This window comes from Rhizomucor pusillus, assembly GCF_041956525.1.
Source record: "Rhizomucor pusillus strain CBS 183.67 unplaced genomic scaffold VTP01scaffold_1, whole genome shotgun sequence".
Classification (NCBI taxonomy): domain Eukaryota; kingdom Fungi; phylum Mucoromycota; class Mucoromycetes; order Mucorales; family Lichtheimiaceae; genus Rhizomucor; species Rhizomucor pusillus.
In genome coordinates this window covers 260,123-285,114 of record NW_027192143.1, presented here as the reverse complement: position 1 = coordinate 285,114, position 24,992 = coordinate 260,123, and the positions used below count along the sequence as shown (strand labels likewise).

Genomic DNA, 24,992 nt, shown 5'->3' with positions numbered 1-24,992 from the left:
ACTGAGAAGTCCGAGTTTTCTTCTCTGACGATGAACAGCAAAACACCACAACCAATGATGGAGCAGGACCTAGTGCACGAGTATTTGACCGAGAATAAGGGGTACTAGATGCGTTGTTGCGCAAAACCTCGCTGGAAAACGGACCCTTTTACAGCCAGTATCCGCTATTGTCGTCCCACGATATCAACCCGCAGACGTTGTCTTTGAGACCCGACCAAGAACCGGAGGTCCAGGTCAATCAAGAAGAGAATCAAGTAGTGATGGCAGCAACGACACCCACACCGAAAGCGACACGGATACAGACGATAGCAGTGACGAAAGATTGCGGTTTACGATCGAAGCCGGACATTTTATTCTAGCAAGACCTTTTCCTCTCAATCTTTGAGGTGGATGAGCACGAGCATCGGACATATCCCATCTCTTATGAAGTGTCAAGAATCATGGAAATCATCGAGACGGCGTTAGCCGATGATGTAATCGACGCCATCCATGTATTTAGGTTTAAACCTGACAAGAAGGATGACCTTCTACATGCATGGCCTAATCTTCGAGACAAGCATATAACTACTGGCGGGGATTAACCAGTAAACAACGCATCATTTATAAGCGCTCGCTATCCATCGGAGCTGAGATCGCAAACACTGGTAAACACCATACAAACAACGATATTAAGCACAAAGCTTGATGCAGCCTCCGATATTACTTCTCTTTACTGTCGCCAATATGGCTATGCTGTATACAGGTTCGAAAACCACGAGGTCATCGAGCGGATGCTTGCCTCCTTGGAAGACATTTAAGAAGCCGAATATCTCAAACTGTTCACAGTTAGCTCACTACAAAGTCCTTAAAATGGCCGCAAACATCATTTGCTAAGATGCTATATAGCAAATAAAGTTGGCGTTATAGCTCGAAGCCATTAGGATCGATTTTGGATGATTTTGAGTTCAGAGCCCTACAACCGATTTATGACCATTCGTAAGGCATTTGTGATTACGTTCTCTTTCGAGGATAAAGATAACATATCACTTCAGATCTCCCGGATGATTCGGGTGAGGTTACGAATGGATTTAAAATATCAAAGACCTATTATGGCCATCAAGGTAATCTCCAATGCTGCCATGAAATAGAGAAATGCTGATTGACGAAGCTACATTTTGGGCTTCAGTTGCCTATCCAGCGGACACGCTTAGAATGGATATCGCGACGACAGTGACTCTGCAGAGTAATCACTCAAACACCAGGCTCGCCAGCATCTGTTTTAAAGTTTTTCAGGTCTGTTACAAACGTAGAAGCACATGTGAAAGATAGCCTGGGGCTCCTTACTATGCTGCTATAGGTTATCTAACTTTATCATTTTTGCATCATTTGGACAGGGTTACAAAGAGTAACAAAAAATTTTCAAATGAAATGATCAAGCCATCTTTTCTGTGCGAACTATATATTCCTTGAAATGTTTGCTCGCATAAAGTAAGCAAATGTCCCACTGCAGGATCTCTTCCGACAAATGATAGCACCAGCGGAATGAAGGCTCGTTCGTCGGGCTGTCGTTATCCGGCTCAATATTGTGCCATTCTATGGGTTCAGCAAGTCTGAAGCTTTCGCAACTTGTGTTTTCCAAGGGCATGAGGCTGGTCCACCATGTCCCGGTTAAGCATATGTATTGTATTCCTGTTACTTGTATTTCTAAGTATCGCTCAAGCGTCAGAAGGAGACGATTCTCCTGAATTCCAAGCCTGCGTCGAACATTGCGTTCAAGACGAATGTCCAAACAAGGTCCTGCCGATCTATCTGCGGCTGACGCTGTGGAGCTGTCCGGACGACTGCCGATATAATTGCATGCACGAAATTACGGCGCGCAACGACACTGTGGTGCAGTACTATGGAAAATGGCCTTTTTATCGCTTTTTTGGCATCCAAGAACCGGCATCTGTGCTATTCTCAATGGGTAATTTGTGCATGCATTATCACTATTTGCGCATCATGCAGCGCGAAATCCCTGACAGCAACATGATGCGTCCTTACAGTCTCGGGTACGCAATCGTAAACCTCAATACGTGGATATCTAGCTCGGTTTTCCATTCAAGAGATTTGCCGCGCACGGAAAAACTCGATTACTTCGGCGCCGCCTTGACCATTATGTACTCCTTGTATTACGCTGTCCTGCGCGTCTTTGGGTTAGCAGGCACAAGGAATGCTGCTATTCTGGGTGCCACTGGTATCGTCCTCTATTTTTGCCACATTTGCTACATGGCACTTGTATCCTTCGACTACGTATACAATATGGTTGCATGCGGCGTCGTAGCAGTCATTCAAGGCAGCCTGTGGGTCCTCTGGTATATCATGTATAGGCGTCAACTGCCGTATGCAAAGTGGGTTCTGTGGAGTACGATCGCAAATGCGATGGCGGCAGCGTTGGAAATATTCGATTTTCCACCGCTCTGGCTCGTGTTTGACGCTCATAGTCTTTGGCACTTTTCAACCATCTTCGTTGCGCCGCTCTGGTATCGGTTTGTGCTGGAAGATGCAAAGCACACCGATGGATATAGTATTTTGCCATCTGAGCAGCATGCTATTAGCGTCTAGAATAAAGCGGATAAATGTCGCGTGGTAACACGTTTGTGGAACCATATGTGATGATGATGAAGAACAAATTGACAGAAATCGGAGAACGGCTCTTCCCTTTCTTCGTCTCTTATTATTCATTCCTTCCCCTCCCCGCCACTCTCAACTGCTCTTATCCTTATCCTCCTCATCTGTGCATGCCTGCAGCCATTGACATTTCCAGGGCAACCATGCGATTACCGCCTCCGCCTCCGCCTCCACTTCACCGCGACGATGCATCTGAAGTTGATACTGTCTTGGACACGCCAACGAGTATAATAGGACACAACAGCGGTCGATGGTCCCTCACAGGATCTTGGTCATCCCGACATAAGAAACGTGCCAGCGAAGTAATATACCCTACTATCCACAGCCCGCCTTTCCATCCTTCTCGAGCCAGCTTACCACCTCCTATCCGCGAACATGACTGGCTTGGCATGTCGTCAATCTGGATGACAAACACTACCAACAAGGTCAACGACTCCGATAATGCGCTCGAGCACCGATCATCCAAAACACATGGTTTACGTGACACGAAAAAAACTCAACTAGCAAGACGGCGGCAAAGACAGCGACGATGGCAGTCCATACATAGCAGCAACAGCAGAGCAGCGACCAAGCTAAGGTCCCAGATGAAAACCATGAAAGAAGAAAAGGATGAAATGGAACAGACCCTGGACGTTGTACAAAAGGAAATGGAGAAAATTATGTTGGAATTAGATGAAATCAAACAAGAGCGAGACCAGTCCAGAGCCCAGTTAACTCGGTTGCAAGGCGTCATGGCTGAAATTGGAAAGAAGCACGGCAACGAAGCAGCAGTTTTGGTACAAAAGGAAACCTTACATCGGGTATCAGAGCTAGAGGCCGAGTGCCGCAAGCTCAAGCGAGACAAGGATTATGCAAGACTACAAGCGAACGAAGCTGAAGAGAAGCTGGCAGAAACAGAGCTGAAGTTGGAAGTTGCAAAATCAATGTCCAAAAAGCAAGTGCAGCAACTGGAGGCGACTATTGCGAAACTCGAGTTACAGGCCAAGGACCATACAGAATGCCGGCAGGTGGAAAGCGCCTTGCAGCGAGCGGTGTCAGAACGGGACGCAGACATGTCAAAAATGCAGCGTGCGCTCGAGCAAGCTGAACTCTTACTAAGCCAAAAACGTGCAGTGTGGGAAGAAGAACGGAAACGCGATCGTTCAGCATGGGAGCAGCATTTACACGATGAATTTTCCGCTAGATACATCCATGAAAGAAATGTGTTCCAAGTACAAACATCGCGTGAGCTCAGAGAACTCGCTGGCCGGATCGCTGAGCTGGAAGTGGATGCCGAAAGGTTGCAGGACCAACATGACAAAGACCTAATCTACTTGCAAAAAGCAGAAGATGCTCAAAAGAAGGCAAAAACGCAGCTCGAACAGAGCAAACGAGAATGGAAAATATCAGAGCAAAACTTTCAAAAGACTATCGCGTCACTCGAAGACAAGATTGCTAAACTTGAACAAGATGCACTCCAATTGTACAGTAAAAACATTAAGCTCGCTAGCCAACTAGGCGAATGGGCACCTTAGCAAAACTCCTCCATACATCATTTACGCAATACTTTATATATACCGCTTACAATAATCCATTAAGTAAAGCATTTTTCATTTACCCTCGTTTTCATCATACTACGGGATTCCGTATTACTTAGCATTGGTCCAAAGTGAATGTGATGGCCCAATTGGCAAAGAGATTATCCCGCATAGGAAGATATAGATACATAATTACAGCTCTTGCTTGTGAGTGATTACAAGGAACTTGTGCTAAAAAGTGACAAGAAATTTTTGTGTTTACGTAATATGTAGTATGCATTGAGTACGTTAAGGTAGGGGCGCGGGTTTCAATCTATCCAACTTATACTCAATTAATGGAATCGGTATGGATCTCATAAAGGGCATTTTGATGCGAGACAGATTGTGAGAATAGAAGTGATGTTCGACTTGCTCGTGCCAACTCGGAACTCCTTTGTAAATATCTATCGTCGTGTCTTCGTTGAAGATCGGACGCTTTGTATCTTGGATGTTGTCCTCGTCTAAGCATACTGTATAAGGAACTTTATCTCGCAAAGTGACCAGTCGAGGCACGCTGTCTTTTACATCTACTGGATAGATGATTCCTGTATTGTTGATAAAGCATAATACGCTGAGGATACCGAAGCCATAAACAGGTCCTTGATAACATTTTTTTCGCAACATCCATACACATCCTCATCCGACATTTCACTTATTCCAAATATCTTCCGTTCATTATCGGGAACATATTTCAATCGTACGTACGTCTCCACAGCCTGAAATAGGACAAACCGTTGGTTGTATATACCATTTAATGCACTGATGGCCAGTCGATGTGCATCCTCCCGTTATAGATTCGGCATAAGGCCGTTTTCGATATCGTTGATAATATTCTTTTCTGTTGGATTCAAGCGTACACATTTCCCAAAAGTAATGTCGCATTTTGTGAAATTTTATAATACATTTATACTCCAAAACGACAAATCGCAGCGACGTTAATTATTGGAAAAGGTCTATATCGATAAACCATGTGTGTAGATCATCGAACTTGAAATCAATCGACCATACAAGAATACGCACTAGACACAATGCGATGTCCAAGCCTAGCCATCAATAGGTGTCCGAGTCTGACATCTGTTGAACCACCACGTATGATTCAATGTAGCCAATCACTATGGCGATTGCGACGATATATAATGAAGTGGTTAATAGACAATTTCCGACCCGCGCAGGCTCAAAGTAACTGTGAAAATCCCTCTTGATAATAGATCATCCCCATATATCGGCGTTTCCGGAGACGAGGACAATAGGTTCGACACAAGCGATGAACGCTCCGACGATACTACCGATGCACATAATCAAAGGGAACGTAGGGATATAGCCAGGATTGTGATGGCGTTTTTCGACTACATTTTCCTCTGTAGATTGGAGAGATGTACAGTTTCCCTAAATCCGTCGAAAGTTGCTGTTTAAGATGCGCGGAAAGTGGAGGTAGATACCAATCAATACGGGAGCTTTGTTCCACGATGTACAAGCATAACATGATTAGAAGTAGCATAGAACCGACATGCACTCAGTCCATTATTCTACAAATGAGCTAAGATTCACGCTCAGCTTATTAGTTATGCTTGATAGCTGGCAAGACAAGCATTAATAGAGTAGGCAAACAGTATACATATCCTTTCCGTTCATCGAAAGGCCGAGCTCGTTTCGGTAAAGGGTGACACGAATGTTTTCTTGAATTCGCAGATGCACTTTAAACGCATCTGCCAGTGGTTATCACTTCTTCCATTACGATGTATATCCAACGCGTTTTCCGTTGCGTTCATCCATAGTACTGCCTCGGCAGTAGCACGGTGGCATGTAAAGCTACGACTGATAAAATCGACAATTAGAAGCGCCTCTACTGACTGAAGTTACAACATCCTAACTCAGAGCAACTTCATTTCCATCAGCAGGTGTTTCCTGAGAAGGGAGCTCAAGCAACGCCAACCTGGCAGTTTTCATCCAGGATCTCCCTTAAAACTTCTAGTCGCTGCGACTTCGGAGTAAATTACCAGGCAGTGACTACGTTACATTATCTTTCAAGAGGTGGATCAAGTGATTCCATTCTTATTCTTTGTTCTATATCTATCGAGAGAAATTAACTTTTGGTGATACACTATTATTCTAATTCTATATTATCGCCAATGGAGAGGACGAGCATATGGAGAGTGGGAATGGACATTCATTTGACCCAGGTCGTCCCGGATAATGGAAATAGGCGTTCGGCTGACGGCTTCTTCGGCCCAAAAAGCCATTGATGATGGCGATTTGCATATCCCGTCTTCATTTCTGCTCCGCTAAGTAGAGCTTCTTTAAGTCAGCAGAGCAGAGGGATGACCTTCTGTAAGCTGCACACACAGCCTTCAATCACCCCAAGTCACGCTGACAGCCTACAGCCCAAAGAGTGCTTATGTGGCAGCTGCATATTGTATCTGCTAGTGTGCAAAACACCTGTTTGTACAACGAAGATCAATCATGAATTCTTTCAGAAGTTCTCATTCCTATCTTCATACGTGTTCGAAAATCAACAATGTCAAAAGTCGATCAATGAATCCAGTTTCGATCAAAGCATCCATCGTTCTCAATGTTGGACGGACAGACGTCGGTAAGTCCTGCAAAGTTACAGCGGCAATCATGGGAGCCCAGTTAGAGCATTTTGGGTGCGATCTCTGCTTACGGTGTGACAACGTGTCGTAAAGGAGGATGATAATTCGTATCCACCGATGATCCAATATGCAAGCTATGTATCCGTCCTTCCACAAAGAAAAGAAAAATAAGCAGCCTGCTCCAAAAAAGGGGCAGTACTGGTAGTGACTTCCTGGAGTTCATTGTGAATTTACAATATTAAGACCCAATAGGCAACCATCTTTTCTCATATCATGTCTTCCCTGACTCTGCTCCCATTTTCAGCCTACATATCGCACTGTCGCTGTGGTAGATCCGACGGCTTCCTTGGAATGACTAGACTGGAAAGTGTGACTCAAATTCAGAGGTGTGACCCACTTTCGCTGGACATGCTCAAGTATTACTTCCTACACTGTCAATAGAACGTGTGAGTATTGTAGATTCTTGATGATCGTCATTCCGTATAATGAAGCACACAGCTAGCGAGTTGATATCTCCCAAGAAGCATATCCTCGGACTAGCAATATTCGGTAAAGGTGCTACCAACGAATGATCGATGTTAGGAGTCATGCTGCTTAAGGCAATAATTGATATCTATAGTATGGAGATAGATTGGACACATAAGAGAGCAATTGCAACTTTCTAAATATCACGCACTGATGCCCAATAATGTTAAGTTATGATCGAGCTTGAAAAGGTCGACTACGTAAGGGCACATACATGTTAATTAGAGACCGATAACTGCCTTTTACGGTTACTTTGAAGCATTGGGTGAAAATGTCATGGGATCCATGATTACAGCTATGTGTCTTCGCCAATGCACAGAGAACTGGCTCAAGTATGGAGTGAAACGCTGAGCATACAACGATTTAGAGTAAGATACTGGAAATATACGCCAGCCAGGACCGGACGCTGAATCGCAAATGCACATTACATATCTTAATTTGCGCGGATAAATGTTTGAAAGGACTATCTTTAGCTAAAGAGCATCAAACGGCGGACCAGTATCTGGTAAATCTCAAGCAAGGATCCATTATCATCGCCAAGCTGCTATGTCCCAAGTAGAGCCACCACACTGTAGACGTCATGTTCCGATTAATGGCTTCTCACTCTCCTTCCTTATAAGTTTTGGCTTGTTTTTGAATCTCCATCGTAGCAGTTAGCGAGAAGCCAATTTTAATACATGTTTGTCACACAAGCTAAGGAACCTATTCCAAAGCTCACTATGTAACGTGATTTTTTCGTGCTTAAACCGCGAAATATCCCACTGTCTACATAGTTCCTACTTGTGTCCTCCCATTTGATGCAAGTAGGAAAGAAGATAGGAGTTGCAAAAATAACCATTGCCCCAATTTGATCTTAGTGCTCAGCTTGCTTAGCACCACCATTACTCTTATTCTTAGAAACATGTTACATACTCTTGGCGAGGCAACGAGTATGCCGAATATCCGTATCTAAATGGCTAGTATCTCTCTGCGTGTTGTAGATGTTACGCATCAAAGAAGAGAGTTGATCGTTGCGGACATGGGGACGCGAGCGCTTACACATGCTTCTAGTTACACGCATATTGCAATTTAGCGGAATGGAGGCTTATCTAGGGGATAATTGACTGGGTCATTCACGTGTTTTATATGCACAAATCTTCTACTCCAATCCTTTGTTGAGGAATACGTCCGCTTGATCCAATTGAAGCCGATATTTTCTGCTGTACACTTTTTCCAAAAATTATGTCGCTGCGATTTGTCGTTTTGGTGTATAAATGTATTATAAAATTTCACAAAATGCGACATTACTTTTGGGAAAAAGTGTATGTAGCTGGTTTCCGGCCGTCGGATCAAAACGAGTACGTATGCAAGGATAGGTTGTCGTACATTGCTAAAAAGCAATTGCCGCGTCGTGTAACCCTTTACATATGCAAAATTTTTCTCTTTTTGTAGTTAATTGAGGTGGGAAACATCGTGATTTCAGAGATCAGCTAATTGATAGCAAAGGGATGGAATTATTAGCAAGCAGGCAGCGTTGAAATGCAAAAGGCACGTAAAGTTGTGACAACTGCAACTGCACAGACAGAATGATACTAGTGTGTTATGTTGAACAAAAGATGTAACTCAGGTCCGCATCACAACCAGTAGGGATGGAGCGAGTTCTTGTAAGACTTTGCATTTGATATTCAGGACGCAGCAGCATGCAATCTGTCAGAGTGCATCAATCTATGCAAAAGATCGTTGTGACACTTTTACGTGTTGTCTTGCACCAAATGCCGTTATCATCTAGCAAGAGTGCGAACTCTAGTTTGTTGACGATGTGGATAACGCAGCATAGCTGGGGAAGAGGCATTTTTTCTGTTGGCTTGTTGACTGGAATTCCCGAGTAACTCACTCTCGGTTGCTGTCTTTAAAATGAAATCGAGGAACGGATGGCAGCACTGTGGATCAAAGAAATTTGCGCCACAGCTTTTTTTTTTGAGGACACAACGGTAGGGTGCACCATCCTTGCTCTTTGCGAAATAAAGGGACGGTGCGGCGCCAAACCATGCATCTTCCACGTACACACACAATCTTATTTAGGAAGATATCTGGGTTTGCCCGGCGAGATGCCAATTGATGGGCGGGAAACCCGAGATATGCAGCGTTGCAGGATATGTAGGCTAGTCATCGCTTGGACTTCCCGTGGGGTTAGGAAACTCAAGTAGTAATTCTAATAAATGAGATGACAGACCAGCTAAAAATCGAAAGGCTGCAAGTGCCTGAGGACCCGACTCTCATTTCAAGAAGCGCGAAGGGCTCATAGCCGCGCCAGGGCGTGGACCTCGCACGTGCATCGTCCATCCAGATCAAAAAGGTCCTGAAACACTTCGTCATTTTTAACGAGTACCTGAAAGATGCATGGTTAAGGCAGGGTGTTCACTCCTTCCGAAACCCCTTGAGTACAGAAGAATAAAATTATTTTCGCTGGAACAAAAAAGGCTTGTCTTGTGGATCGCCACGTCGGGTCTTGGCAGCTCAGTTGGGCCAAGTGCGCCTGTTGCGGTAGTCCAAATAGGTCGCACAGAAAAGTGAACAAGCTCAATTTTGAGATGAACACAAAGCTCTTCTTCTTTTCGCCTTCGAAATAGCATCTTGTTTTCGCTTTCTCCCTTTTACGTATATCTTTAGCTATAGGGTCACCCCAAATAATCTCTGTTTTCTCGTTCTTGTCTTTTTTCTCTTTTATTCAACTCTTTGTGTGCTAGCCCCCTTCTTTCTCTTTCTATCTTCTTTCTTTCTCTCTCTCTCTCTCTCTTTTCTCTCTCTTATACACGCACGCACAGCACAGCATATACAAACACGAAGCACGCAAGATGATGCTACTCAATTACCCATTTGAGCTCGTCGCCCCAATGGCAGCCATCAGCTCCATCTTGCTTCTTTTGCTTGGTCCGCTGCTGATTCCACGCTTCTACCTGGTGTTCCTTTTGGTCTACTTTACTTGCTTTTTATACTCACAAATCAACCATGTCTTCAAATTCTGGATTACCAGCTCAGCAATGCGCAGAACCATCCGCAACTGGAACCAATCTCAACGCATCAACAACGCCAACGACAAGTCCAGCGCTTCTGCGGCTTCCTCCGGTCCTGCTTCTCCTTCCCCTACACCGACGCGTGAACGCTACGCTGGTATCGTCGACGACGATCGATTGGAAGAAATGGAAGCTTCCCTGAAGCTGTATGAGGATTCTCATTTTGTCCACGCTTTCATTGTTCCCAACTATGCTGAACCTGAGGGACTTTTGCGAGACACCATTAAGCGTTTGGCGAATCATCGGTAATTGCTTAAAATTTCGCGCTATACTCGATTTGTCATCTCACCTTGTTCTTGGAATAGAAATGCTCAAACTAACTATGTCATCGTCCTCGCAATGGAAGCTTCCGAACTCGGTCACGAAGCAAAAGCAGAAAGCTTGGCGGAATATTTCAAGGATAGCTTCCTTCACTTTATTGTCACTGTCCACCCATCCGATATCCCTGGTGAATCTCGAGGCAAGGGCTCCAATGTTTCCTACGCTGCACGCGTCGCCTGCTCCGAGATGGTTCGCAGAGGTGTTGACCGTCGCCGCGTCATCTTGACTGTATCTGATTCGGACTCTTCTATTCCTGAACTTTACATCAAGGAGGTAAGAACAAACTCAAGAAAGAGCAGAAACTTTCTGTCGCATCGGAGATGGAGCTAATTCGCTCCGTTTTCTGATTGTAGGTCGAAAAAGCGTTCGCTCAAGCCGAAGATCCTTACTTCTTGCTCTTCTCGCCACCCATCTTCTTCTCTCGTAACTGCTTTGATGTTCCCGCCGCCGTTCGCATGACAGATATTACCTGGTCTGCAATGGTTATGTCCAACCTCAGCAATAGCCGTGGCATTGCCTTCCCCTGCTCGACGTATAGCCTCAGCCAAGTCCTTGCTGAGCGCGTTGGCTTTTGGGATACCGATGCAGATTCTGTCGGTGAAGACATGCATATGATGCTCAAGTGTTTCTTCAAGACTGATGGTATGGCGCGCTGCCAACCCATCTTTGTTCCAATTAACCTGACCAACGTTCAAACCAATGGCTACATCTCGAACATGTACGCTCGATTCGTCCAGGCCAAGCGCCATTACAACGGTGTCGCTGATGTGTCTTACACTCTGCGCAATGCATTTGGATTCCGAGAACCTCTTTCGACCGATAGTTTGGCTGCAAGCGTCGTAGCCAAAAAGTCTTCCATGTACGCCTCGCCAACCTTCTGGATCGACAAGCTCATCATCTGCATCAAGGTCCTGGAAGCTCACATGATCCCTGTAACTTCTGGCTGGCTCATGTTTGCTGCTGTGCCTCTTATGCAGTTCGTGCTTTTCCCGCCGCACCCCATGGTTGCCATCGTCGACCCAGCTGACAATCCTATCCTCACGTCCGACTTTTACGCAACTTTGTGGAACATTGTAAAAATCATCACTGTGTTTTTGCCAATTCCCTTGTTCGGCACTCTTGCCATTTACGAGCACTTGCATCGCGTCGTCGACCGCGAACTCTTCCGCAAGGCAAAGAGCGAATCACGTACTTGGCGCAACTGCTTTGATTATGTTTCCCTGCCAATTGCTGCTTGGATGTTCATGACTATTCCATCAACCATCGCCGCTCTCAAGCGCTTGTACAAAACTAACGACCAGTACATTGTCGCCGAAAAGTTTTTCGAAGAAGACGATCGCGACTAATCTACGGTTTTTCCATTCAACCCACTCTGTTATCACGAACGCACACATGCATATACACGCTTTATCGGACTCTCGCTTCTCTCTCTGTCTCTCTATCTCTATACTCCTTTCCGTCGTATTATATCTCTCAATTCCCGGTTTTTTCTCTCTCACTTGAACTTATGCACAACGGAGCAAGATCTCTCTCTCTCTGTGTCACTTTCTCTCTCGTCGTGCCGCTGCTAGATATACCTTTCTTACTTACTTGCCGTACTTACTTGTTTACGCTTAATACTTGTATTTTTCCCTCTTACTCAATGCGCGCACTACAGAGAGAGAGATGGAGAGAGGAGAAAGGTTCAAGCGAGATTCTTCTTTAAAGAAAAATCCCTGTATCGTAGGCGTGTAGAAGTATTTGTTGTTTTTCCTTTTCCTTTTCTATCTAATTCTCTGTTTGCATTTAAGCTCGTACTATTTACTTTACCTCTTCTTCATCGCCTAATGGACACTATCATATTAAAAACACGTATATTTTCTTGGTACTCATTTTAAACGAGGAAAACTTGCGATTGTTCCTACTTCAAAATTCTCCGTATTGCACAGTGTATTACATCGTCTTTGCAGCAGAACAAAGCAAGTACACACAATCTGAAGTGCGCGTTTTCTGTCTAACTCTCGCGTGAACTTATTGTAACAATGTAACTGACTTTTTTGTTTACAAGTTAACTTTTCCATACTATCCATTTTATGCACACTTGAAGCTTGCAGCACATGCATTGATGATGTTGTATGGGTTTCAGTTCTTTCTTTATTATTTGCTGATGCACGCGATAGAAACAAGTTTTGCCACCATCTCGGGGCATCAGTTTCCTTGCCACTCGAATATTTGGTACTGCAATGCGTGGATTGCTGCGACATGCTCGGCATCGGTGACATGCAAACTCAGATAAGCATCTGCAGATGGAGAATATACTGCTAGACGGATGCTAACTATCCTCTTGTATTCCCTCTCACCTTATTGCTGGAAAAAGAATCTTGGTGGGCTTGCGGCTTTGCGTGCTTTTCCTGATTCAGCGACAGATCAAGCAGGACTGCTGAGCGATTAATGCCAGTAGTGACATGAGCGATTTAATGTTCTCATATAAATATGAATAAACGCGCTTGTAAATTATTTCAGTGATCCATCTGCTCTTTGTTGTTTTTGTATGGACGAAAAGACAACTATCAAGTTTGACGACCTGCCGTCGACAGATATCGCTCCCAATTCTGATGGCAGGATCGGTCACAACGACAGTGCAGCGTGTAGCATCAAATCACTCCGGCGCACACCATCCGCGGCAACGCAGGCGATCATTGCTTATCGTACTCTGTCTATCACTGTCTCTGAGAACCAGCAATCCAAGGACAAACAGAAGCCCAAGAAGAAAAAGGATCTCGCTGAAGGTGAGCAGATTTTCTGGATCTAAATCAGACCATCTCTTCTCTTTTGCTAACAAATGATAAATAGACTTGACAGATGCAACCTATCACAAGCTCTCCGTGCTGGAAATCACGCAGCAGTACCGTACCAGTATAGAAAAAGGCCTTGATTCCGAGCAAGCGGCCAAACGTATAACGGAATATGGCAAAAATACCCTGACACCTCCTCCTAAGCGGTGGTTGCGCAAGTTCACCAGCTACTTTTTTGGAGGTTTCTGCGGTATTCTGTGGATTGCTAGTATTATATGCTGGTATGATGGATCGATAAAATACATTGGGGAGCTCGTTGCGGCTAAAACACTTCTACGTATTTAGGCTATCTTGGAAACCACTTGGAGAGCCTACTCCCTCGCCGGTCAACCTGGCGTTAGCTATCGTGCTTATGGCCGTCATCTTCCTGCAAGCAACATTCAATGCCTGGCAAGACTGGTCCACAAGCAAGGTTATGCACTCGATTAACAGCATGCTGCCTACACAGACATTGGTTTTACGCGATGGCAAACAACAAACAATACCGGCGCAAGACCTTGTGCCTGGCGATATCGTGTATATCAAGATGGGTAACAAGATACCTGCCGATCTTCGCCTTGTTCAAGTTTCAGATGACTGCAAGTTCGACCGATCAGTCTTGACCGGCGAGTCAGAGGCCATCCCGGGTACAGTCGAGGAGACGGACCCGAATGTTCTGGAGAGTCACAACGTTGCAATGATGGGTACTCACTGCCTGAACGGCTCAGCAGTTGGTGTGGTTGTCACAACAGGAGACAGAACGCTCATGGGTCGCATCACAAAGCTCTCGGCGTCCGATCTGAACCATCGTACTACACTCCAGATCGAAATTCTGCGTTTTGTCATATACATTGCCACTGTATCCATCTCAGTTGGTCTTATCTGCTTGATTGCTTGGCTCGCATGGTTGCGCAGGGATTACCCGGGTTACTTGAGCGTCTCCAACGCACTCATCACTGTCATCAGCGTTATCGTTGCATTTGTGCCTGAAGGCATGCCTGTCGCCGTTACTCTTTGTCTGACTCTTATCGCAAGGCGGATGCAAAAAAGCAACGTGCTATGCAAGGTGCTGGCCACCGTCGAGACTTTGGGCTCTGTCAACGTCCTGTGTTCAGACAAGACAGGTACACTCACGGAAAACAAGATGACTGTCTCTGACTGTGGTGTCTATGACCACATCCTCGATGCTACATCTTGCCGCAATGCTATCCAAGGCAAAGGAACAGAAGCACATCAACTAGCACTCTTGCAAATCACCTCGGCACTCTGCAATGGTTCCAGCTTCGACCCAGAGACAATTGACAAGGAAGTCCGTCTGCGTACTGTTTTTGGTGATGCAACCGACTCGGCCGTCCTCCGGTTCGCTGGAAGTGCTAATCCGATGGCAACGGTTGAGCAAGTTCGTCAGGAAGCAACCAAGATTTTCGATATCCCATTCAACTCCAAGAATAAGTGGATGCTCACGCTGCATCAGCCTACGACGCAGCGCTTGGCGGAATCATTGTCCTCCAAATTAAACGCTGTAACTATGCAAGATTGGGTTCTTCTCTGCAAGGGTGCTCCGGATGTTGTTCTTCACAGATGCTCCTACGTTTTGCTGCCTGATGGAACTGAAGAAGCCCTAACAACCGAACGTCTGCAGACTCTGGTCAACATCCAAACGGAGTGGGCCCGCCAAGGCAAACGTGTGCTTCTGGTGGCTCGCCGAGTGATTCGCAAGGAGCAGCAAGATTCAGAGAACAGCGCAAATACATCCCAATTTGGCAGATGGGTCAATCAGATGAACGAGGAACTGACAGTTGTCGGAATGCTGGCTATCATCGATCCACCAAGACCAGAGAGTGCAGAAACCGTCAATATTTGCAGGAACGCTGGTGTACGCTTTTTTATGGTTACTGGAGGTAAATACATTATCATGTCGAGAACTTGTGAATGCAGATTTACTTATTGTTGTCTTTTATTAGATTTCCCTGTCACAGCAGCTGCTATAGCACGTCAGATCGGTATTTTCTCTTCGGATCATTACAAGACTATCAAAGATCTGGATCCAAACCTTCCGCTGGACCAAGTCAAGCCATACGATCCTGTCGCACATATCAAGGACATTAAGGACGATAAAGGTGAAGAAGAGGACATAGTTGCATCTCGTCAGACTACTTCGCTTTTGCTTTCTGGAACGGATATGATGACATTGAACGAATCGCAGTGGAACCAAGTCTGTCAGTTTGAAGAAATCGTTTTTGCTCGCACGTCGCCTGATCAAAAGCTGCGCATTATCAAGGAGTTTCAGCGTCGCGAAAACGTTGTCGCAATGACCGGTGACGGTGTCAACGACGCGCCCTCTCTCAAGGCTGCAGACGTCGGTGTCGCTATGGGTGGTGGAAGCGACGTAGCAATGGAAGCAGCAGATATGGTCTTGCTTGACAAGTTCTCGAGCATCGTGGTTGCCATCGAAAACGGTCGCTTGGTGTACGATAATCTCAAGAAAGTCATCCTCTATCTCATCCCTGCTGGTTCCTGGTCTGAACTATGGCCTGTGCTCTTGACCGTTTTCTTCGGTACCCCGCAAACACTGTCAAGTTTCCAAATGATCATTATCTGTGTTCTCACTGACTTGCTGCCATCCATGGCACTCATGATGGAAAAAGCAGAGGCTGGTCTCCTCTCGCGTCCGCCACGTCGTCCCAAGCAGGATCGCCTGGTAAACTTGCGCCTGCTCTTGCACGCTTACACATTTTCTGGTCTCATCGAAATGGTCTCGTCCAACTTTATGTTCTTCCTGTATATAGGCATGCAAGGCATACCTCCCAGCAAAGTGTTCTTGGCTTTCAACAACATGACAAATCCAGACGGATACATGGGCTTCAGCGCAAGCGAAATTCAGTCCTTTATCAATACAGCGCAGAGTATTTACTTTGTCAACCTGGTCATTTGCCAGTGGGGCAACGTTTTGGCAACTCGTACCCGACGACTATCCATTGTGCAAGCCAATCCTCTGTGGGGTCCCAACAAGAACTGGTATCTATTTATTGCCATGATCTGCTCGTTCCTCATCGCTATCATCATCCTGTACGGTCCTGCGTTCAACATTTATCTCAACACGTCGCCTATCCCGGTAGAGTTTTGGTTCATTCCTTTTGGTTGGGCTGCTTTGCTCTTGTTGGCAGATGAAACTCGCAAAGCACTTGTCAGAAGATACCCAACCAGTATTCTTGCAAAATTTGCATGGTAACATGAATTTCATTGTCCTGTATAACTAGTTAACTTGTAGTACGTTTGCTTGCTTTGTTTCAGCTTTTATTGATTTATCCACCATTATTAAACTAACATACTCAGCAAATACATCATTTATATTTAAAACCTATTATGCAGTGACATTATTTTTCGTTTATCAATAAAAACGGTGACTGGCCGATATATCTGATGTTTTTGCCGGTGAGCTCTTTGCAGGAGTAAGTTATAAGGTGTAAACCTTTTTCCGAACAGAACCTTGGCGTGCCAAGCCTGTATGTCCAGCAACACGTTTTAGTAGATGTAGAAAAATTTCTAGACCTGTTAGTTGTTAGCAACATTCAAAAGCACCTATAACTTTGATATTCGATATCTGGTTGCATTGCTGCAGCCTATTATCTTGATGATAAAGAGCAATCGAAGCAAACCTTTTTGTATCTCAAAATACTTAACGGGTAATCTTTCCTTTCTACCAGGTGCGATAGCTTGTTTCTGTTATATTTTCAATTCGTTATCTTGCATTTCTTTGTAGCTCTCACCATTGCATGTTACACGAGTATGCAATGTAGATGATCTGGCGCTTATTGCCCCAAAGGAACCTGCTTCTCGCAGTTAGTTTGGCATTGGACGATATATTGATCGTTCCAGCTGACCAAACAAGGCAATTGCGAGCACTGTAGCAATTTGCTCCTGTTGAAGGATATATATATATATATATATTTGTAAGATGTCAAAAAATATAAAGTGTTTACACAATAGCACAAACATTTACAGAAATAAGAGACTACTCTGAAAGCACATCTCGACCAAGTCCCAGCATGGTTAGATCGTAAATGATCATGAAGACGACGGATACACTGAGCAGAATGCTTGATACAACAGCCACGTAGAATGGATTCAACCACGGCCGTGGTTTGAATGCCATAAAGTGTGGCTGCTCCTCTACATGTTCTTCTTGTATAATTGCTTGCTCGTTCTTTATGTCACTGTCTGTCACAATGATACCAGATGGTGCGACAGCAGAGTTGTTGCGTAGGGAAAGGTTGCTGCAGATAAGGTTGGATGCAATGCGGTTGCTTTGAGGTGATTTGACGATGCGCGGGGAAATGTCAGCTTGCGGAGGCGAGGAGGGGGATTCTTCTACTTTCGGTGTGATGCCGAGCCCTTGCGCGGATGCGAGTGTGGTTGTCGTTGGTCTTGATTCGTTGCTGGTGCGGGGGCGCGGCGAGTCCGGCACTCGAAGAATATTCGGAGAGCCCTGCGGGCTGGCTGCAGGGACTTGCAGAGTTTCAATGTTTGCTTGGGTGTCTTGTCTAAGCACAATGGCTGGCGGCGGATTGTCTGATCTAGGCGATCTGGGTGATCTAGGAGAGCGTCCAAACGAGAGAGGGGAGCCGGGATACGACTTTGTAATACCTGATTGCTCCATGCGACTTAGTCGTGATTGATAGAGGTTGCTCGTACGTCGCAGAGAAATAGACTTGTTCTCTTCAGGAAAGTACATGGAGACATCATCGGGTTCTTGAGGGTTCTTTTCGGTGATCTCCTCCACAACAGATGCCTTGTACTTGCGGGAGGCAAAGTATAGGATAAACGGTAAAATGAAGTTCACGGTCTAAAGATGCAACGTATGGTTAGAATAAAAACGCTGCTTAGGACGTCGCGGACAAGACGTACCGATTGGAAAAATAGACTGCTCCAGTTTTGGATAGTGCCGACATAATCTTTAGTTTGCAGAGGACTAAATCCAAATATGATCCTTGTTAGTGCTATTCATGTAGCAATCTCACACAGTTATGATGGCACTCACATGCAGACAAGCCAGGGTAGAATGTTTGACAAGAAGACCGCAAGGTTGTTGCCACATATTTGCCCGCGAACAAGGTTTTGGCGAATAACAATGGTAAACACCGGGATCGAGGTCACAAGGGCACAAATTGGGAATAAATAAGTGGTTACTAGAGATGCCGTTGATCCTACACAGATTTTTCTCAACATCCAGACTTGAAAATGGCCGCCGATAGCGAGTGTCTAAATCCGTTTTACCTTTGGTGCTAAGAATAGCCAATATATCGCTGCTTGCACTCATTTGATATGCCATGGCACCAAATACGCCTGAATATACAAATACGGAAAAAGAAAAAAAGAAGTCTAGCTGTTAGCCACCCCTTTGTTTGTTGTGTTTCACAAAACTATAAATCCCATTTACCGAGCATAATGTACATGATCGTAGAGATAACCACAGAGATACTGAGGCACCTGTGAATATTGACTTGGGGCTTGAGATCGTTCACCCACGTAGGAATCTATGCAACGATGCAATCTGGTGTAAGTTTCCAAACAAGATAAACCGTAGATTTCTTCCGTTGCTTACGGTAGTGATGTAACTGTAGTTGAAGATAACAATGCCAAGTACAAGGGCGGAATTGGGACCAGAAGCGGGCAAACGCGAAGTATCTAGACCCTCTTGACAAAACGCTACGATCCACTGTATGAGGATAGCGCAAAGAACTATAAAGGAGGTCATTTGGACAAAAATGTTTTCAACCAGGGAAAAAAATCCAAGCGGAACAACCATCAGCGCCGAGATGAGATATCCAAAAGTGAAGATGTAGTAATCATCGCTGGAAAACGGCGAATTGCCCAGTGTCGTATGCTCTGTAATACAATACCATCGGCCAGGCGAGATTCCTAAACCGCATGTACCATTGAATAGAGTCAAAAGCATGCTATCCATAGTCTACCAATAAACGTACTTATGTGTGAGAGAAAATGAAAATATAACAAATAACGTAATTTCAACAGCGTACCTGGGCAGAGAGGACAATGCTAGCAATGTTGACCGCCTGAAGAGCTAGAAAGAGGACGATTTGGAAAAAGTAATGATATTTCTTGCCGAGCATCAATTGCGCAACAGTTGTAAATTCCACTTTGGCCTGTATCGTCATCTTTGATGAGTGCCTAAGCTCATGATAATCAATTAGACTTCCTATGTACCTGGAATCGCTCGTTGCCTCGGATGCTTGATAGAACCTCGATAACGAAGAAGGCGGCAAAAGAAGACAGTATGGCTACGGCAAGGAATACGAACATGGGCGCAACCCAGCCTGTCTGTTTAACAACGTCAAAAGTTAGCGATATCTAACTTTGGCGGGCGATTGAGACCGATAGGAACGGCACCTGTTGAAACAAGGGTGGAATCGTTGATAAGCCGGGTCCCTTGATTTGATCAGTGTGGTGTGAGTATTTGATTGTGGAATCGAAGGAGGTAGCAGCAAGCTTACAGTCATGGACGAGACGAGGAGTGCGATGCTTCCAAAGGAGCCGATGCCTTTCGCTTGCTCTGATGACATGGCGCAAAGTAAGTGAATGCAGATAGCGAAAGAAGCACGAAAAAGCCAGCCAAGTTAGTAAGGAAAATCCAACTTTTAAAGCAAAGGGCGCCTGGCCGTTTCAAATGCGAACAAAATGAGTAAATACCACCATATATGGCAAAGAAGATTGGAAAAAAATTAGATGCACATCCGGTTTGCCGAAAGAGCGCAGAAGCGTTTGTGCCACAGACGATCCTCGCAGATTTCAAGATTGTTGTATTCGCATGGACGACGCCTTGTTGTCCCCATGGCATACAAACATACCATCTTTCTCCTATTGTGTTTCACATAGCTTTATGGCATCATATGGCCAAGCTTAGGGGCAAAAGAAAGTTCGATATCATCCTGAAACGCATACAAAACAAAGCTGCAAAACAAAAATCAAACAAAGAATATGGCCATCTACATCAAAAGCATGCATAGCCTCGGTGCTGCTATACTGAGAGGGACACAACACGGGGACAGTAGTATGCTCAAAACACCATAATATTGGGTCAATGCAGCAAACTGCTACCTGGGTGAGCACGAGACCTTCGAAAATCTCCTTTTCCCCGCGCCGCTTATACGGCAGGAATCCTTTTTGCACGAATGGCGTCTCCATCGGAAGAGAATTCGCCGTTGCTCAATCAGAGCCATGGCCGTAAACATTACGGTCAAATCAAGAAAAAGACAATGGTAAACACATAGCAGCAGCGATGCAGTGACAAAGGGACTAAGCATACTTGCGATTGCATACACACGACAAGGCTGTGCGGCTGGCAACAGCGCTGGCTATTCTTGCAATAATGGTAGTTGGTGTATGGGGTCTTCAGCACTTTATCACGCAGCGACAGCAACCGCCTCGACGTACGAAACCCGATTTTTCATCCCTCAAAGGTTTCTGCGATGGCGTTAGTCCGATCCAGCCTAAAGAGTATCTTGAACGCCAAGCTCGTCTCGCACAGGTGCTTGAGCAAGAAAATGCAGCTGCACTCATTGTCGAGCCTGGTCCGACCATGCTGTATTACACAAACATTGCATGGTCGTTAAGCGAACGCCCGTTCTTGGTAGTGCTGCAAAGGAACGGATCGAGCATCGATACCACTGTCGTCACGCCCATGTTTGAAGCTACGCGCGCGTATGAAGCGATCAAAGATGCACAGCTACCGGCCAAAGCACAGCCAATTGTTACTGAATGGATCGAGCACGAATCACCTTACATGCTTGTTAGCAAAGTCGTTCAAGGTGAAGGTACGGTATTCGTGGAACCCAATGTGCGTTTGTTCGTGTATGACGGCATAGCAGAATCTCTCGGCCGTGAGAGGACGCACATGGCGTCCCGTGCTTTGCAGACGCTGAGGATGATAAAGTCCCCTGCAGAGCTGGATATCCTGCGATGCGTTAATCGCGCAACAGAAGCAGCTATTCGTGCAGTGCGTCCGCATGTACAGGCAGGCATGACCGAGGAGGATATCGCAAACGTCATGGAAGCTGCACTTCACACAGCTGGACTGACCAACACCTGGGTGTTGGCTCTCGTCGATGAAAACGCTGCATTTCCGCACGGCGAACCTGGGAAGGAGAAGCGCGTGACGGATAAGAGCACTGTACTCATCGACACCGGTGGGGAGCTGCTTGGTTACCAGTCAGACACCACTCGAACCTTTTTCGTCGATGGAAAGGGACACAACAGCACCATCGTTGAGGCATGGCATGTCGTCAAGAAGGCACAGGAGAGTGTGTTGGAACTGGCCAAGGCAGGAACCTCTTGCGCCAACGTCGACCTGATCGCTCGAAATGTCATTGATGATGCTGGATATGGAAAATACTTTACTCATCGTCTGGGACATGGTATTGGCGAGGAAATGCACGAAGAGCCTTACGTGAGTAGTATTTATATGATTTACTACAGAGTATCGCTAAATCTAATTGAAAAATCCTCCCTTCTAGATGAATCGAGGAAATACCCAACTTGAGCTCAAGCCTGGTATGACCTTCAGTGTCGAACCGGGTATCTACATTACGCATGAGTTCGGTATACGTCTCGAAGATATTGTCGTTGTCAACGAGCAAGGACACCTTGAAACGCTGACAACTGGCTTAACCGATAATCCTTGGACCCTATAAAATTAGTAGCTATAGGATGTATTCTTCTGTTACAATTACCCTGCTTATGGATACCAATCTGTTTTTGCAGCTTTTTCAAAAATTGTTGGCGCATTGATCCACAAAGTAAACTTGCACATTTATCGATTTATTTTATAATAAAACATCACGAGAATGTGCCAGGTCGGCAACGCAACAGGGGATCTTGTGCTTCATCGTATTCCAGTCGATAGAAATTTATTCTCATTTAGGACATTTTGGTGACGGCATTGTCTTGACTGTATGGTCTCCTGATACCTTTTATCAAAGAAGTACGTGACAATTTATCAGTCACAATGATATTAAAATAACAATACAAAAAAAGGTGACAAAGATGTTTTAAAATCCTGAAAGTCTAGAAAAGCCCATACCATCTGATTACAGCAAATGAGAATGATGATATGCAAATGCTTACGATTTTCACAATTAAAGTATTTGACCAAATTCAACCAAACGACCTTATTGCATTACGCAGACCATCATACTTAATTGTTGTATGCATCAGTATCTCCTTGTAAGCGCAGAGACCCAAACAAAGTATACAGCTGCTATTCATTGACATGGAAAGATAGGACACATGAGAAGTGATGATTGCATACATATGATATCACGAGAAGAGAAGTGATAAGTTGATGGGCATTCATCCTTACACTCTGCATTCCTTCATACATGTAGTGAGCTAGTTCTTCAGGTTCTCCACGGCGAGTATATATGCATTTTTTTGATAGTTACTGGGAACAATCATATATAACTTAACTCTTTCTGACAGGTACCATGAAGTCTTATCTTTCTCATGTTTGGGCAATACTTGCAAGAACAATTTCTACACGCTGAACAGGAAGTGTTCTCGACGTAGTCATACAGCCTCCGGGCTACCCTTCCCGCCTCTGTGCATGGTGAGCAACACGCTGATATTCTCTTGTTAGACGTACGCTAACTCACAGGAAACATTTGACGCGGCCGAGCTGCTGAGTGTAATTGCAGCAAGGGTTTGCTCAGTGCAGGTAAGCAGCCTAAGGAACCAGTATGCGGGTATATTTTAAAGCTAATCATCAAATTTACCTGTATTTGTTGTGAGTTAGCGGTTTTCTAGCGTCATTTGTTTCTGAAAATGTAGTATAAATACAGCCTGTCAATTCTTCTATGACAAAGAATCCGTGGAGCCTCTTTTTTTGATGTTTAATGGATTCCTAACAATGCCATTTCCATTCACCATCGCTATGCGGCTATATTATCATGAAGGCTGTCACGCATGTGGCATCGAATTTTGATTTCTGTCACGTGCAGAGTCGCGGGGAGGGCTTTTCTCCTATTGTAAGGAACTACTGGAGAAATACTCGAGGAGAACAATACTTCCTGAAAATTTCTCTGGAAGATTTCGATTCCACGCAAAGTCACATACATTTTATCTCGCTACTTCCATAACAATCGCCCACGCAGCACTACTTTTGCTGTTTATTTTCTCACTTGTTTGATTCTGAATTATGTCTGATCTGCAGCCCGGTATAAATGTATTCCGCAGAGGCAGGTATTTGGTTCGTGATTGATGATCAATTTTCAAAGCATCCACAAACCTACGGTTGAAGGATGTTTGTTTGTCCATCACCGACAGTACCCAGTACAGGATGGCAACTATATTGAATGACCAGACGTGGTTACATGCATCCCGGAACGATATGGGATGTCCTTGCCCTTTCTACTTTGAGTCGCGTTCCTTTAAAGTATCAGAAAGGTACAAGCAGAGTTCGCCGACAAAGAAATAAGAGTCAAGCATTTGATAGAAGTATGATATGTTGATCTAAATACGATTCAACCAATCTTTATTGGTGCTGTACTTGTAATAATATTCCAGGATTTGTCAAACACAACAACAATAACCATCCATGAATCAGCCCTCCATAGCCTTATCATCTATTGCAACCTGCTTCATATCAGAGGACATTCACAACATCGTAGACAATAACCCGTGTCATTGCAAGCTTTACAAGAAAATCTGGTATCCTCTCGCCGTCTCATTTGGATGCGAAAGAAGTTTTGAAAGGCAAGCAATAATCTGTACATGGTTCGTCCTTGTCAGAATAACCTTAAATATGAAGGCAGCTGCATGCATATTCGCTTGACTTTATTTGGAGCTTATATCTGGATACGTTCGCACACATCATTTTATTATTTTGGTTCACGCAGTGTTCGTTCTTTCAGATCGCTTTCGCAAAGCACAGTTTTTGGACATAGACACGCACACTGAAACATCGATTCACCCAAAAAATGGATTACATGCTGCGGATTATATTGATTTCCGCTTCACTTTCTTTCCTTCGACATTTTTTTCCCATTCAAGATGATTTACTTTGATGAAGACTGTGAGCTTCTTGAAACTATATCTGCCATATTTCTATCTATTGGAATAGCTTTATATCCCGCGTTATTGATTACAGCATTAAAGAAGGCTAAAAGAGTTGAAGAACAAAGGTTGGTGGCAATGCTTTTTCGTCCTTTCGATTCTATCTCTCTAAACATTATTTTACGTAGGGTTTTGCCGGGACTGTGGTCAAAGTGGACACTCAAACTCAGCGTCAAGAAACTGTATCAACCATAAGCCGAACATAAAAGAGCGCATTATTCAAAAGTTTGGCAAAGAGCATGAGCGATTTACGCGCTGTGTTCCTTTCGAAAACGTTGTTCGGCCTGCATATCGTCAGATCCTCGAGCAAGCGGTCGTGCAATTAATGCCCTTGGCCCACAGCCTTGCAGCATG

The 24,992-nt window shown here is 44.8% G+C and overlaps 8 protein-coding genes across 8 annotated transcripts; 6 read left to right on the top strand and 2 right to left on the bottom strand.

The window, feature by feature from the left end:
- Window positions 1–30: 30 nt before the first annotated feature.
- Window positions 31–359, top strand: VTP01DRAFT_127 (uncharacterized protein; the record flags this gene model as incomplete). Its single annotated transcript, XM_069379601.1, has 2 exons — window positions 31–101; window positions 155–359. 2 exons carry the CDS (start codon window positions 31–33, stop codon window positions 357–359), a joined length of 276 nt encoding a protein of 91 aa, XP_069244547.1.
- A 1,279-nt stretch (window positions 360–1,638) lies between these two features.
- Window positions 1,639–2,583, top strand: VTP01DRAFT_126 (uncharacterized protein; the record flags this gene model as incomplete). Its single annotated transcript, XM_069379590.1, has 1 exon — window positions 1,639–2,583. The coding sequence occupies one exon, from the start codon at window positions 1,639–1,641 to the stop codon at window positions 2,581–2,583; it is 945 nt and encodes a 314-aa protein (XP_069244546.1).
- Window positions 2,584–2,759: 176 nt separating this feature from the next.
- Window positions 2,760–4,163, top strand: VTP01DRAFT_125 (uncharacterized protein; the record flags this gene model as incomplete). The annotated part of the gene is made up of 1 exon (XM_069379579.1): window positions 2,760–4,163. The coding sequence occupies one exon, from the start codon at window positions 2,760–2,762 to the stop codon at window positions 4,161–4,163; it is 1,404 nt and encodes a 467-aa protein (XP_069244545.1).
- A 2,394-nt stretch (window positions 4,164–6,557) lies between these two features.
- Window positions 6,558–6,826, bottom strand: VTP01DRAFT_124 (uncharacterized protein; the record flags this gene model as incomplete). Its single annotated transcript, XM_069379568.1, has 2 exons — window positions 6,558–6,641; window positions 6,704–6,826. 2 exons carry the CDS (start codon window positions 6,824–6,826, stop codon window positions 6,558–6,560), a joined length of 207 nt encoding a protein of 68 aa, XP_069244544.1.
- A 3,368-nt stretch (window positions 6,827–10,194) lies between these two features.
- Window positions 10,195–12,041, top strand: VTP01DRAFT_123 (uncharacterized protein; the record flags this gene model as incomplete). The annotated part of the gene is made up of 3 exons (XM_069379557.1): window positions 10,195–10,619; window positions 10,680–10,968; window positions 11,049–12,041. The coding sequence occupies 3 exons, from the start codon at window positions 10,195–10,197 to the stop codon at window positions 12,039–12,041; spliced, it is 1,707 nt and encodes a 568-aa protein (XP_069244543.1).
- Window positions 12,042–13,225: 1,184 nt separating this feature from the next.
- On the top strand, window positions 13,226–16,740 carry VTP01DRAFT_122 (uncharacterized protein; the record flags this gene model as incomplete). The annotated part of the gene is made up of 4 exons (XM_069379546.1): window positions 13,226–13,463; window positions 13,528–13,750; window positions 13,815–15,409; window positions 15,473–16,740. 4 exons carry the CDS (start codon window positions 13,226–13,228, stop codon window positions 16,738–16,740), a joined length of 3,324 nt encoding a protein of 1,107 aa, XP_069244542.1.
- A 783-nt stretch (window positions 16,741–17,523) lies between these two features.
- VTP01DRAFT_121 (uncharacterized protein) lies at window positions 17,524–20,092 on the bottom strand (the record flags this gene model as incomplete). Its single annotated transcript, XM_069379535.1, has 10 exons — window positions 17,524–18,354; window positions 18,417–18,480; window positions 18,550–18,715; window positions 18,786–18,854; window positions 18,949–19,045; window positions 19,114–19,479; window positions 19,550–19,675; window positions 19,737–19,850; window positions 19,920–19,958; window positions 20,024–20,092. The coding sequence occupies 10 exons, from the start codon at window positions 20,090–20,092 to the stop codon at window positions 17,524–17,526; spliced, it is 1,941 nt and encodes a 646-aa protein (XP_069244541.1).
- Window positions 20,093–20,701: 609 nt separating this feature from the next.
- On the top strand, window positions 20,702–22,219 carry VTP01DRAFT_120 (uncharacterized protein; the record flags this gene model as incomplete). The annotated part of the gene is made up of 3 exons (XM_069379524.1): window positions 20,702–20,788; window positions 20,860–21,975; window positions 22,043–22,219. 3 exons carry the CDS (start codon window positions 20,702–20,704, stop codon window positions 22,217–22,219), a joined length of 1,380 nt encoding a protein of 459 aa, XP_069244540.1.
- Between the last annotated feature and the right edge of the window lie 2,773 nt (window positions 22,220–24,992).